Source organism: Mustela nivalis (assembly GCF_964662115.1).
Source record: "Mustela nivalis genome assembly, chromosome: 9".
Taxonomy (NCBI): Eukaryota; Metazoa; Chordata; class Mammalia; order Carnivora; family Mustelidae; genus Mustela; species Mustela nivalis.
Window position 1 is genome coordinate 52,245,844 of NC_139028.1, and position 15,553 is coordinate 52,261,396.

Genomic DNA, 15,553 nt, shown 5'->3' on the forward strand with positions numbered 1-15,553 from the left:
GGCAGTTAAGCTAAAGCCTGTTAAATGTGGTAAGAATTGCCCAAAACAAGAGATGAGGAAAACAGTAGACTATGGTAGCTCAGCAGCCTTCAGAGCATGTCCTGTTACTGGTAAGAAACTGCCTTTCCCAGTAGTCATGCCACCCAGGGCTGCAGACTAAGCAGTCGCAGTAGACTCTTACCACAGACCCTGCAGTCAGATTAATCTCATTATACTCACATCCATGTTTACCTCCGTCCCTGGCAGAAGTCTGAGCCTTCATAATCTGGCCCAGTCCTCCCCCCACCTCCATCCCCACTCAAATCCTGCCACTAGGTCCTTTGAAAACCTAGATCTGTGATCAGCAAACTACCAAGGTATTAGAGCAGTGAATGAAGGAATGTATTGGCATCAGACCGTCTGGTCATTTACTGGGGAACCTCATACTGGATGAAGCTAGAGAACAGAGCTAAAACTTTCAGTGAATGAGAGATATGACCAGAAGAGGGCATGAATTTCACACTGGTGTAACCATAAAGAGAAAAAATTATCTGAATTTAGGAAAGAGGTTTTGGGTTTTTTTAAAGATTTTATTTATTTATTAGAGAGAGGAGTAATAGCACAAAGGGAGAATGAGAGGGAAGAGCAGACTCCCTGCTGAGTGCAGAGAGCCTGATATGGGGCTCTATCCCAGGACCCTGAGATTATGACGTGAGCTGAAGGCAGATGCTTCACCAACTGAGCCACCCAGGCATCCTAGAAAACAGCTTTTTTAAAGGAATATCCTTAATAGGCAATATTCCAAGGAAAACTAGAATCACAACCAAATCTTTAGTTTTATGGTTAGTTTTAATATTGGCATTATTTTAAAACTATTATATTTTAAAGTATTTTTTAAACTATCATACATATGAGTTTTGTATATCATATGTATGAGAGAGAATGAGAGAGGCTAAAGCAAAACTAATTATATTCGTGTTGCTAGGCACAAAATTTTCAGTGTGCCTGTTAAGATAGTAAAAAGTAGAGTAAAGCATTTGATGTTAAATTTGAATAAAAAATATCAGTCTAAATCTATCAGTCAGTCTATCTATCAGTCTAAATCTACATCAGTTTTTCTTTGAAAAAATAGATCTGTCCCAGCTCTGTCAACTGAAAGGCCTAATTTCAGTGACATCCCTCAGGCCCAGTTTGTGGCTTCCAAAAACTCTTTTCCATTAAAACGAAGGACTCTTTGGAGAAAGGGCTAATTCCAGATCGGTAGCTGGAAACGTACACAATGAACCTGATACAGTTAGTTGTACCAGAAAGCAAGTAAACTGTCAAAGACTAACACAGAATCAAGTTGGAGAGGTTCCCAATGGCTAAAAATGAATAATTTGACTACAAAAACAACTGCAATTGAGTGAAACAAAACTGAATATTTTAAAATCTGTGAGTTCATTATGATACATAAAAAAGACAAACAGTAGCAAAAATAAAAACAACAACAAATGCAAAGCTCATTCGTTACTAACTGAAAAGTCACTATTAAAAGGAATTAATTGATCATTTATCTTCCTTTTCCTGTTCCCTGTATTTTAGGGTGACAAAATGGCCCCTATGTGATGAAACATAGTTGTTTTTCAGAGAATCCCAGGTAATTAAAGGAATAAAAGAAGTTAAAAGGCATTATTTTATAACCCGTAGTGAAATAATTTATTCAGGCACTGATCATCATTAGGTGAAACTATTAGGAGAAAAGTTAACGGAGACTTTTACAAGGGAGGAGGAATTAGAGTGTCGCCATTTGAAAACTCCATCATTCTTAGTATCACTAAAAACAGGAAAGCTAAACATGCATGTGCTGTCGGATGCCTGAGAATGTGCACCTTTTCTTCTAGGAAGTGTTCTGGCCATAAATGTGTGAAGCGAACTAGGCCTGGAAGTAATTTCCCACTTACAGGACCGATGGGGCTAATGGGAGAATTATAATGGCACCACAAGAAGGCAAACAAACAAATCTAGAATATGGGACATTCAGTAAAACGACTGGCCTGATTTCTTCAGTCAAATGGCACTGGGGAAAAGGGGTGGAGGGGATGCCGTCCTAGAACAAAAGAGAATTAAGAGACATACGAGGAAATGGAATGCATAGAATTGTTTGGATCCTGATTTAACCAAGCCATCTGTAGATAGAAATTGTGGAACAACTGAATATTGACTGGGTTCAAATGATACCAAGAAATCCATAGTAATGTTACTGGTTGCAATCATGACATTGTGGTTATAGGAAAAAATGACCTTAGAGTTAAAAATGCGTAGTGACACATGTAAGGATAAAAATGACATGATTTCTAGTGGAGTCTGGGTGGCTCAGTTAGGTCATGATCTCGGCATCCTGGGATTGAGCCCTGCGTCGGGCTCTCTGCTCGGCCGGAAGCCTGCTTCCCCTCCACCCTCCCTGCCTGTCTGCCTACTTGTGATCTCTGTCTGTCAAGTAAATAAATAAAATCTTTTTTAAAAAGGACATGATGTCTGGAATTTTTACCTTAAAATACTTGAGCAAAAAGAGGCAGGGGGATTGCACAAGTGTGGCAAAATCCTGATAGTACTTAAACCTGGATGAGGAATATATAGGGATTCGGTATACCCTTTACTTTTGCCTATGATTGCAAATTGTAAATATTTAAAAAAAGATTTTAAAAGGGCTGAGGTTTCTGAAGGAATGAAGAAGAGAAATAATTTGGAATTGGCAATAGGAAACTAGGGGAGCTCAGCCAAGTTTCAGCTCTGGGGTGCTTAGGGTGAGAGATGAGGAGTGGAGTCTTTCCTATCAGCACATGAAAAGTCCTGCTTTCGCCCTTCCAAATCTCTATCCCTGAAACTTCTACACATGCTGTCCCTTCCCCCAAAGCAGTAATTCTCAACTTCAGTGGCAGCAACTGTGGGGCTTGATTAGTTGGGAGACATCCCAGTACTTTACTATTTTAGTTGATTATAAATGTTGGTCATTTTTAAAGAAAACAAATCTGATTCCAAGATTAGTCCACGATAGTGTTACTTTCATCCATTTGCATTTAGAAATGCTCTCTTGAGAGGAGGACAAAGGAATGGAAATATAGCTAGCACACTGGGGATTGCACATAAACCATGCGAATATGCAGTGCTTGTAAAGATAATCCTGCAATGCCCAAACACTGTCAATCCCACAGTCTTCAATTTTCATTCAGTAAGAGCTTCTCATGGTTTTACTTCCTGCTCCTCACAGATTATACTTTCATGGACAAATAGGCAAACTAGATTAAAACGAGCGTTTGGGCCTCTGTAGCGCTATTATCCAATTCTGATTTACCTGCATTCCCTACCATCTCTGCTCCAATCCTCTGCCATAGAAAATCCAGTAAATGCAGGCATTAGTGCTGAAGTCATGGTGAAGACTTTATAGATCAGTATTCATCATTTATTTCAATCCCTCTTTTAAAGTGCTTTCCCCCCTATTACAAAAATGGAAAAGCTGTAACAAAAGAAACACAGGAGCAAACTCTATTTGCCAGACTCCGCTGCAGTGCGGTTATATTTGGAAGATGCAAATAAGGTAGGGGCCCTCCCCCTGGCCCCCCTCCCTCCCTGCTTTGGCTGTTGTTGCTGCCAGGCATATTCTTAGAAACACTGGGTATTTCTGCAACAACATCCCTATATTCATTCACTAGTTTTATGGGATAGAGTTTTATATATAGCTAGCCCCCTAATCATTAGATAGTACCTAATGATTCTTGTCTCCTAGTATTCAATTCTCGTGTAGTCCCCTTTCACGGGAAGTAAAGTCTGTGTGACCAATAGATTACTAAAGAAGTGATTGCATGTGACTTCTGAGGCCAGGTCATAAAAGACATTGCTGCCTCTTCCTTGGTGTCTGGGACCATTCACTCTGGGGGAAGCCAGCCACCATGCAGTGTTGACATTCACGCAACCAATGGAGAGGCCCACATTGGAAGGGGACCTGAATTTTCCTCCAGCCATCTCAGAGGTCGATATCTAGCCCCAGTCAAGCCCACAGATGACTGCCTCTCCAGCCAAAATCTGAATTCCATGAAAATTCTAGAGCCAAACTGCATAACAAAAGCACTTGAAAATTTCTGACCAACAGAAACTTCAAGAGATAATGTTTATTATGAGTTTAAGCCACAGCCATAAGCAAATATCTACTGTTGTTTTAAGATTTTGGGTAATTTGTTAGGCTGCAATAGATAATACAGGGGGTGGAGAGTGTGGTCAGTAGTCATGCACTTGGACCCAAATTCCAGTTTTCTATTTTACCACTTTCCCAACTGGGACAGAGATAGCCCTATCAGGCCTGTTTGGCTACTTTGTACTGAGAAGCATTCTTGGTCATGCAGCATAGTGTCTACTCCTCCAGTCCTCCCAATGACTTCATGTGCACACATTCTCAGCATTACTAAGTTTTCTGCTTAAAATAGCCAGGTTGGTTTCTCCATCTGAAATTAACAGCGAGACACTAGAGACATTCCTGTTAAAGTCAGAAATAAGACAATTGACAGTATTATTTAACATCAAGGCAGAAGTATTTCATGATCAGTCAAGATAATAAAAAGAGTATTGCAAAGGAGGAGGCGAAATTGTTATTATATATAATAAGGTGATGTAACTGTCTACCAGGAATAAATTGAAAATAAAAACTATCAAGAATTTTCAGTGGAATAATCAGTAAAAAATTTAACAAGGAAGATCAAAAAGATTTCCTTTGCAGCAACAATAACCACTTAGAAAATATAAAGAAATAATGCAGCCCAGTAGCAAAAAGTACATAAAATAACTTGGAAAAATAAACTAATAAGTTCAATGCAATGTCCATGAAAATTCCAGCTCTTTTTGAACTTGGAAAAGTCCATGTTATGATGTTATCTGGAAGGTTCTTTCTTTATTATTCTAGATACCATAGGCTTTTTTTTTTCTCCCTTTGCGGAATTGTTGTCTTTTAGTTGAGCTTTGTGTTATGTCTTCCACTGAAACTGGAGACCTTCATTTATTCATTCAACAAATATTTATTGAAGTCTAAGCTGTGGCAGGTACTATTCTGGATATTTGGGATCTATCAGAGTCCAACTTCCCTGACATTTGATTTCTAAGAAACAACCATATAAACATAGCTATTCGTTGAGGCTCTTTGCTACTTTATTCATTATCCCAAAGAGAAGTTTCTTAAGACCGTAGAACCGGAAAAGTGGCTAAGGAATTCATATAAAGTTTACTCATGAGCAAACAAAGTAAAATTTCTTCTTTTGATTTGCCGTGGAAGCTTAGTTTATTATTAGCTCAACTTGAGTAACTATAAGATTTTATGTCTATCTTATTCCAATACAAACTTTCCCCTCTTTGGAACTCCTTATCTTCCTATTTCATCTAGATTTTCACTAGCTTTGCTTTTTAAAATTTTGAATTTTTGCTTCATTGTATTTTACTGTACTTCTGAACTGCTTCAAATCTCAAATACCTTGTGCAATTAGAGGAACAATATTACACCAAGAAGAAACAGAAATATCCAGAATGTGGTGCCTTTTTTTTTTTTTTTTAAGATTTTATTTATTTACTTGAGGGGGAGAGAGTGTGAGAGAGAGCATTAGAGGGGAAAAGGTCAGAGGAAGAAGCAGACTTCCCACCAAGCTGGGACCCAGATTCAGGACGGGATCCTGGGACTCCAGAGTCATGACCTGAGTAGAAGGCAGTCACTTAACCAACCAAGCCACCCAGGCGCCCCAGAATGTGGTGCATTTTAAGACAACTAACTGCTCTTGTCTCTTCAAAAAGCCAATATTAAGAAAAGCTAAATAATACAAAGGACTCTTTTAGAGTGAGAAATGGGGGGAAAAGAAAAACTTTATAAAAACATAACCAAATGCAGTACATGACACTTGATTGGATCCTGGCTCAAAGTAAAGTATCCTCTATAAAAGATTATTATGAGGAAAGCTGAAGGAATTTGAATATGGCATGGATAATAGATAATGTTAGTAAATGATCGTTAATTTTCTCATGACCTTATATTAGTGTTATGATTATGAAAGAGAATGTTCTTATTCTTTTTTTTTTTTTTTTAAAGATTTTATTTATTTATTTGACAGAGAGAGATCACAAGTAGGCAGAGAGGCAGGGAAGCAGCCTCCCTGCCCAGCAGAGAGCCGGATGCGGGGCTCCATCCCAAGACCCCAGGATCATGACCTGAGCGGAAGGCAGAGGCTTTAACCAACTGAGCCACCCAGGTGCCCCGAGAATGTTCTTATTCTTAAAGATATATACTTAAGTATGTTGGGGTCATGTGTCTGGTCTGCAACTTTGGGATGACTCGGCAAAAAAAATTGTATTTTACAAACATTTACAAACAGATCAAGCATATATGGCAAATGTTAATTGCTGAATTGTTGTGTCTGGGTATTGGATAGTATTGCAGAATTAGTGTGGATACCGTATTGTTGTTCACATATTCTGTGAAATATTTGGAAATTTTTAAAGTTATATATATCTTTTTATTATGCACAGATAAAAGATATAAAACTTCGGTTATTATAAAACTGAGAATACTTAAGTGAAGTGATTTCCTATGCAGTAACACGTCTAGGGAAAGAGACTGATACTTTAACTTTCTATGGGGTTTAAATTTAGAGACCCTATTATTATGGTTCAACTATCACTAGAACCATTAGAGATGATTGCTAGAATTTTGATGTCCAATGTTACACAGACCTACAGACCCATTTTTGGGTAATTTACATATTCATTACTCCCTGAGTAGTAGTTTCACACACCTGATTTTGAGAATCATTATCTTAGATTTTATATTCTGCATTTACACTTCCTAACATATTCGTCTCAAATGGCAATTTTTTCCTTTTTTTTTTTTTTAAGATTTTATTTATTTTTCAGAGAGAGAGAGTATGTGCGTGGGTGAGCATAAGCAGGGGCAGGGGTGAGGGAGAGGAAGGAGGGTCTCTGCTGAGCAAGGAGCCTGAGGCAGGACTAGGACACTAGGACACTAGGATCAGGACCTGAGCTGAAGGTGAGCTGAAGGCAGACGTTTAACCAGATGAGCCACCCAGGTGTCCCTCAAATGGCAATTTTCTTATATTTGGAAAATATGCTTCAGGAATAATTTTTTAAATGAATCAATAAAACCTTATGTTAAAACCATTTCAAGGAATTATAAACTCTACCTGACAGAGATGTATCTTTTGTTCGTTATATTTTAGTATGGAGAAGAGATCACAGCATTGTCACAAGACTTAAGGGGGAAGAAACTTCTGAAATTCCTAAAGAACATTTAGTTGAAACCCCAGAGTTCTAAGGAGAAGAGTTTCCCTCTATAGCCCATTTCAATATTTATTTTTTAAATCAGAATTTTTTATGATTTCAAGTAAAGTCAATGTCAGAGAAAATATGATCCTGAAACCCTGATCAGAATAAATAAAATATAAAATGTAAAAAACTAATTTAAAAACCCGTGGTTATCAAAACTAAGCACGTTCATAAAATGGCCAACGCAACACAGAAAAGAATACTACAGAGCTGTTCAACCTGGCCGCGGGGTTTTTAAGGGTACTCTTTTTACCCTGATAGATGAAAAACAGCAACAAAATCAGGCTCATTCAGGAAAAACCAGAAACTATTCTATTTAGAATGTGATTAATAGTCCTTTTCAGAAAAACAAAAAACAAAAAAACATGTCGGTTTCATGACACCCGCCCCCCAGCCCCCGCCATACAACAAACAGGAAAAAAGTCACACACATCATTCACTCAACAAAACGACCTCTGTTAACACAACCGGCAATACAACCATCACTCACACCGTGAGATGGTGGCAGTACAAAGACTGGCACGCATGTGCGCACCCACGCGTGCTCAGGATCACGCCCACTACAGAACACACACAGAAAATAGGTTTGCATTATTATCACAGACAAGGACAAGACGATTTTTTGGTTGTTGTTTAGAAAATGCATAGAAATGGCTTAGACATTCTAATAAAATTAGTATGATAAAAATTTGGGAAAATTATGTTGAATGACTTATTTACATCTCTCTCTCTCTTTTTTCCCCTGGTACTCTGTTGGGTGAAAGGATTGCGCATTACAAACGGAAAGGGAAAGGAGCAATTTCAGGCGGTATCTGATCACCAGTCGTAAAATTCCAGGGAAATGCAGGATAACTTTAAGATTATTTGTAAATTTGGTATTTAAAAGTTCAATTCTGAGAGAGAGCAGTTTCACGTGAAGTTGGAAGCCTGAATACGGAAGCTCGAAAAGCGAAGGCGGAGAGAGTAGACTGTCTCTCAATAAATTCAGGTTTTGTTATTTTTGCCGCTTGCGGACTATGACATCACTGGAAAGCTGAAATTACTCCCATTCCAGACCTCAATGAACTCTCGCGATACTAGAGCCCTGTGGAGCGCGAAACGCCGTGGGAGGGGCTGGGGTGAGATCGACTGACTTCCGGCCAGGCCGTTGTCTGGGTGGCGCGGTCGAGTCATCGCTGGGCCTCGCAGCTTCGATCTCCCATCCCTCCCCCCCGCCCCGGCGCGGGGGGTCGACCAGCCAAGTGGGGTGGGAGGTGACTCGGACCTTCCCCTTCGTTCCGCTCTGGTCAGCTCCCTGGCCCCCCGCGCTGGGGTCCCTGGGGCCCGCGAGGCCCGGTCTGAGGGGCCGGGGCCTACGTGGGCCCGCCGCTGGGCCCCATGAGGCATAGCCTGACCAAACTGCTGGCGGCCTCGGGCAGCGACTCCCCAACCCGCAGCGAGAGCCCGGCTCCAGCCGCGACCTGCTTGCTGCCCCCGGACCTGACCCGGGCGGCGGCGGCAGCGGCGGCGGCGGCGGCGGCGGCGGCGGCAGCGGCAGAGGAGGAAGAGACGGCGGCGGCCGGATCTCCCGGCCGCAAACAGCCGTGCGGCGACGAGGGCGAGTTGGAGGCCGGGAGGGGGGGCCGCGGCGGCGTGGCCGTGCGCGCGCCCTCGCCCGAGGAGATGGAGGAGGAGGCGATCGCCAGCGTCCCGGGGGAGGAGACGGAGGACATGGACTTTCTCTCCGGGCTGGAACTGGCAGATCTGCTGGACCCCCGGCAGCCGGACTGGCACCTGGAGCCCGGGCTCAGCTCGCCCGGGCCTCTCTCCTCGTCCGGCGGAGGCTCGGATAGCGGCGGCCTGTGGAGAGGGGACGACGACGACGAGGCCGCGGCTGCCGAGATGCAGCGCTTTTCCGACCTGCTGCAGAGGCTATTAAACGGCATCGGAGGCTGCAGCAGCGGCAGTGACAGTGGCAGCGGCGAAAAGAGGCGGAGAAAGTCCCCAGGAGGAGGCGGCGGCAGCAGTGGCAACGACAGCAACCAGGCGGCGACAAAGAGTCCCCGGAAGGCGGCGGCGGCTGCTGCCCGTCTTAATCGGCTGAAGAAGAAGGAGTACGTGATGGGGCTGGAAAGTCGAGTCCGGGGTCTGGCAGCCGAGAACCAGGAGCTGCGGGCCGAGAATCGGGAGCTGGGCAAGCGCGTGCAGGCACTGCAGGAGGAGAGTCGCTACCTACGGGCCGTCTTAGCCAACGAGACCGGACTGGCTCGCTTGCTGAGCCGGTTGAGCGGCGTGGGACTGCGGCTGACTACCTCGCTCTTCAGAGACTCGCCCGCCGGTGACCATGACTACGCTCTGCCCGTGGGAAAGCAGCAGCAGGACCTGCTGGAAGAGGACGACTCAGCGGGAGGAGTGTGTCTTCATGTGGACAAGGATAAGGTGTCGGTGGAGTTCTGCTCGGCGTGCGCCCGGAAGGCGTCGTCTTCTCTTAAAATGTAGGGTCAAGTAATCTGCTCTTTATCCGCGTTTACCCCTTTCAACTCCCTTACACCATGTAAAACACCTTAGTGGGACATCTTCACTGGACACATTTCAGAGGAGGAAAAAGTAATATTGAATCTTTAAGTGTTTAGCTAAAAGCATGAATGTGACACTGTAACCAACTCCTAATGATAACATGTGACTATTAAATCTCTCTGACAGTTTCTTTTTTAGGTGATTTCCTTCCTGCCAGGCTCCGTTGTAGGGGTTACAGAACAGTCGTTCCCGCCTCACAACCTGGTAAGGATCCATCTCTTCACGTAACGCTCATGCTCTGCTGCTTAGTCTACTTTAATGGGCAACATCTCAATTTGTGTGCGTGTGGGGTTTTTTTTTTTTTTTTCTTTTCTTTTTTCGAAGGTGGGAGGGGAAATCTAATTTGGGCCCTGTCCACCCTGGAAACAGACTTGTGCTGGTCAATAATGTATTTAAGATGCTTTTTATGGTTGAAATAGCTGTTAATGTGTCCCCTTGTTCAGACTTGCGTGTACCTAGCTCTTCTGTCCCCAGTGTGGACATGGCCTTGGATGACATCGGTTCCAACTGTACACTGAAAGCTGCTAATAGAGATACAGTTTGGAGACAGTGAAACAGGTGAAGTTGAATGGAAGTTCCGAGTTGTACAAGGTGCAAATTGGAATTCCAATTTTAGAGCAACTTTTTAGAGGTTGACAATAAGTATTTGGGCTTGCACAAATGTGATAGTTATTTTGCTGGAGATGACAGAAATATCTTAAAATATTTGGGTATGCCTTTTAGTTTTCAGTAGGAGATCTAGAAATACAATCTAGAGTAAAAGATTTTAATATCTCACCACTAAAGAAGTTGGAAAATAACATGCATCTCTGTTAATTAATTGAAGGAGAATGAGAATGGATAATGAAATGTTTCTTTGAGGACCAGCACAGTGATTACCCTATCACTGACTATAAATAAATTGTTGAACACCTTTACTTTTGTTGTATTAAAATTTAGGTTAAATTTATGTATGATTAGATATTGAACGTTGTGAAATGTGAATGAAAACGTGTAAAGTGAGGCTTCACAAGGAATCTTACTCTCCTTATTTCAAAGGTTTTTGTCCTATTTAAAAATAATTTTTGAAATTGAGTGGTTCTGGCTACCTAAGGACACGATTGACACTTTTTCCAAAGATGGGACATATTCTTCCCTTGAAGTACTGTATTATTCATTGTCCAATTGTATAGATTTAGTGTCCTTCAGTGTAAGAGGCATTAAGAAATTCTTTGTGAAACATCACTGTTTGATAAAGTATATACATATTTAGCATCCTTGTTTTTCTTTGTGCTAAAGTGGATACAGCTGTTGGGGCAGAAGAGACGGGACCAGCTGCTGGCCACATTTCCTGCTTTATTTTAAAAGGTAGTATAAGAAATGAGGAAAAAGAGGTAATATCAGGGCTTCTGCTGTCTTTTATTTTAAAATGTTCATAATTAAAAAGTATTTTCCAGCAGTCCAAAGATGTAAGTTATCTTACACATGTTTTATTTTGTTGTTATTTGGTTATAAAAATGGAATCCTTGTTCTTGCACAACTGTAAATGTTTTGTTGCTAGATAACACAATTTGAGACCTAACTCGGTCTCTGGTTTCCAGTGCATTACAGCATATTTTGTAAAATCACCTACTGCACTTGAGCATGAATGGGTAGTAGCCAAATTCACAACCTGGAGTGATGAACCTGCTTATACCTAAGTGCAGGAGCAAGCCCCTCACAATGCAGCTGCATGGATTTTTAGTGCCTACTGAATTATATATATATATATATATATATAAACCAAAAGTAGTTGGAAAAATTATTTGAAATGACTAATTTGTGCTATCTCTATGGAATATGTTAAATGTAGCTTTTTGAAACAGAAGCCTTGAATTGAAATTTAATTAATACTTGAACGAACATTTTTGTATATATTTCTTTGTATATAATTTTGTGCAGTACCAATGACAAAAATACGGTGTCATAATAAAACCAGGTTTGTTGATCTTTCAGTTATGGGCTCAAAGAATTTATTCATCTCTAACATGACATTGGAAAATAATGGATGAAAATAGGAAAAATGATTGTTGTTAATGCTGACTGTGGGTCTTAAAAGGTTCTGGAAGCAGTAAGTGTGTTTTTCTAAAACCATTCCCTTGGAATATTTTCTTCTAATGTCAGTGCTTTTCCTGCATTATTTGAAGTTCGGGGCTGGGGAGAAACAGTAGTCAAAGCTTTCTGGGAATTGGGATGCTTTGAAAATTCCAAGTGTAGATTTTTAGGATGTCATTTTATAAATGGCAGTTTTTGGAATTACTTGATTAAGAACTTTTGAAAATGGAGATTAGTATTGCCTATTTTTAAAGCTGCTTTGTTAGGCTCCTTGTTTTAACTGTCTTTTCTTAGTTTCCATTTCATTCTTTTTTTTTTTTTTCCTTTTCTAATTTTGGTGACTTAGTGATTTTGTCATTTTTTACATCAACTTCATGGTCTTGTTTTTACATGGTATTGCATGTATTTAGGACCTATCTAACAGGGGGTTTAAATAAATTTGATCATATTTATGTGTAAGCACATTTTACTGTAAATGTTTGGGTTTCTGAATTTACAACAGATCTGTTTATTTCAGTATGTAGTAAACAATATCTTAAAGTGTCCTATTCACTACTTGTTAATTAAAAAAAGTTATGATTAATATGAAACTGTTGTCTTACTATTTTTAGAAAATTGTGTTCTAAATGATTAGTAGTTGGATAAAGGAGATTTCTGGAATATATGGATTGCGTTGAAATTTTAAGGTTTGGCTCTATTTACTGTAGAGGTTGAAAACATCTTAGTATTTGGGGAACTTTTTTTTTTTTTTCATCATTCCTAATTGCCTCTATGGCAAAATGATACAGAATTAGTGTAAAGAGGGTAGCTTTTTGATACTTGTTTTCTGATGGTGACAGGAATTCATACATTAATTGAACTAACACACCATATTGACCTCCTATTTCTATCATATTGACTTACTGTTTCTGCACTTTCTTGACCAGTTCTAACTAAAAAGGTCCACGTTTGTTAAAATGTCACACCTCTGATATAATCCGGCAAAAAGTGTTCGAAATATTTTAAATATTTGTGCATTTTGTAATCACTAAATTAATCTCTTTCTCTTCTCTTTAAACAGCTTAGCAGTGTCTGCAAAAACGAATCTTTTCCTACAACCTGTTAACTGACTGGACTGATGGTAACAAAGTAATTGTGGGAGCCATGTCGGTCAAAAATTTGGCATCTGCTGAAAAAAAATGAATGCCATTTTCAAGTTCCCAAATTACTTCTATACTGATTTCACTTTCCAGATTTCACTTTCCAGAAATGGAGATATGAAAAGATTCTCTGGAATCCTTGAAAGACTTACTAGAAATACATGAGACTAAGTTAATTTTGGAACAAAATTATACCTTTTTTTTTTTTTTGGGTCTTTCATGGGAGTGATGATCAGTTCTTTGCATAACTTAAAAATTGTAACTGTTGGAGAAGAGAATTGCAGTATTTCATCAAGGAATATTAGATTCTTTACATAATCAAGAACACATTCTATGGAATAACATTCAGTGCTGTAGAATTACATAAACAGGCCATCAGGGATCACAAAGCATATCATGAGTCTGTATTTATTTCCTGGAACTTGAGAGCTAATCTTCAGTATAGGCAGACCTTGCTGAGTAGAATATAAAAGTTAATGTAAAGTCCTTAACTATAAAGAGTAGTCTTTTTAAAATAGATGCATTGATGTGTCATGTGTATCTTTGAAAAAATTATGACTGAATATGTGAGTAGTTATTTGCAATTCAGGGTAATAGGATGTTCGCATTCTGAGGTTTTGGCTTCTTGAGTTTTCTCTGAGTACTTGACACTTTTTGACTATTTTGAGGTTTCTAATGAATGGTATCCTAGTTTCTGATGTTATATATTAAAATGTCACCAGTGTTATGTAAGGGCTTTAGTATTTTGGATGATGGGAGTGTTTTTTTTCCACATAATATGGTTGTTTTACTTAATTGAAACTTTTTTCCAGTTTATTACAAGTGTGAAAAAACACTCAACTCTGGATTGTTTATTTCATTTTTGTTGGATTATGTTAATGCATTCTTTCGTCTGGTCTAGACTGAGTCATTTTATCTTAATTGACTCATTGGGAAGTGTGCAGATGAGAGGTGGGAGGGGTAGGAGATTGGCCCAGAATGATTTATCATAATAACTATACAGTTTGGTTATTGTATGATACTATACTAAACCTATTAAACCCACTCTGTTTCTTATAATCTAAATTTAGTCAGTGTCTGTGATGCGAGGCAGCAAAGAGCATGCCCACTGGCTTATACTTAGCTGATGGATGCTTCTAGGATACAAATGCTACAGCTAGTTGTAATTCCACAACCAAAGATTTGGCATTAACAATAGTTGATGACAATTAAGAATGGAGTGATTCACTGACAATGAGTAATTACCTTTAAAAATTTGTGATCACCTAGTTCAGCATTTTGAAGTACTAGTTTAAGGTCTCACTAATTTAATCAGATTTTTAAAGCTAACTAATCTGATTCTTGAAAGTTGAATAGGCAGTAAAATACTTTGAAGTGTTTTTTCCCCCACACTCATTGTCAACACAAAGTTTTGAGACCTTTCCAAATGTTTATATTTTTATATTTTACTGTACAGTTTTTCCTTCAGAAACCAGTTAGTTACCACCTAAGCAAGGGACAAAATGGGGAGGTCTTCCACTAGAGACTTGGAAAATGTTTTGTGTGGCCAACACAGTATTTTTCACATATTTGAATTTGACTATCTCAGTCCTCTCTGGCAGTTACTTGTTATTGTCTTACCATACCATACTGCTCTCAGCTATGACCTAGACTACAATGGTCATTTACTTTCAGTTTTGAAATGGAGAAAAATGAAACTGGAAGTAATTTAAATTCAGAAAGTAAATGACTATTATTAGGAATATAGATTCAATATTAGAGAAAAATAAATATTTTAAAAAACACATAGATTATAATAGTTGCTTGTGACCTTGGCTTTGCTCCTTTCATTGCTTTGGTTACTAATAAGTGTTTTTATTCCTTTTTTACCTTTCCCCGATTTGTACACTCAAGATGTCTTAGAGCCATTTTCCCCACTTTTTTAAAAGGAAACCAGTTCACAGTGGACTTTGGTAATTTTTATAGTTTTGAACCAAAATAATTTTTGTTGAAAATTATTCTGCTTAATTTTCAACCTAATTTAAAAACGTAGTCTTTAGTGGTGTTTTGAAAAATTGTGTAATTATGTTAATATGCAGATTTGATTTTTATTGGTCCCCCAATTTTTTTTACACTGCCTCTGAATTTGCATCTTTGCTGTATACCCACAGAGGTCAATTTCCTAGACCCCTCTGGCTTCTAATGTCCTGCATGCAGTTTGGGGTTTACAAATTATATCAGTATCTGAAGTACAATATAATGAGTCCTCCTAAAGCCAGATAACTACACCACGTAAATTGTAAGATGGATTTAAATAGTTTGTTTAGTATTACTGAACTATTAAAAGCTGTCTTCCTGACTGAGGCTGTGTTCTTTAGGTCTTAGCTACAAATGACTGTTCCCTAAATTGTAATGCAGATCACAGTAAGTTTACATGTATTTACCTGCCCCCAGGCAAAAATTTTGGTCTACAAGGA

General features: G+C 39.4%; 1 protein-coding gene across 7 annotated transcripts; it reads left to right on the top strand.

Moving 5' to 3' along the window:
* Positions 1-8,432: 8,432 nt before the first annotated feature.
* CREBZF (CREB/ATF bZIP transcription factor) lies at positions 8,433-13,937 on the top strand. Of its 7 annotated transcripts, XM_082749093.1 has the most exons (5): positions 8,433-9,803; positions 10,012-10,089; positions 11,164-11,232; positions 11,860-11,974; positions 13,019-13,937. In XM_082749093.1, the coding sequence occupies exons 1-2, from the start codon at positions 8,707-8,709 to the stop codon at positions 10,025-10,027; spliced, it is 1,113 nt and encodes a 370-aa protein (XP_082605219.1). In that variant the 5' UTR covers positions 8,433-8,706; the 3' UTR covers positions 10,028-10,089; positions 11,164-11,232; positions 11,860-11,974; positions 13,019-13,937. The 7 variants fall into 7 exon arrangements, with proteins under 7 accessions (XP_082605219.1, XP_082605216.1, XP_082605218.1 ...); XM_082749090.1 differs by having other exon boundaries at positions 11,164-11,974; XM_082749092.1 differs by having other exon boundaries at positions 11,860-13,937.
* The last annotated feature ends 1,616 nt before the right edge of the window (positions 13,938-15,553 follow it).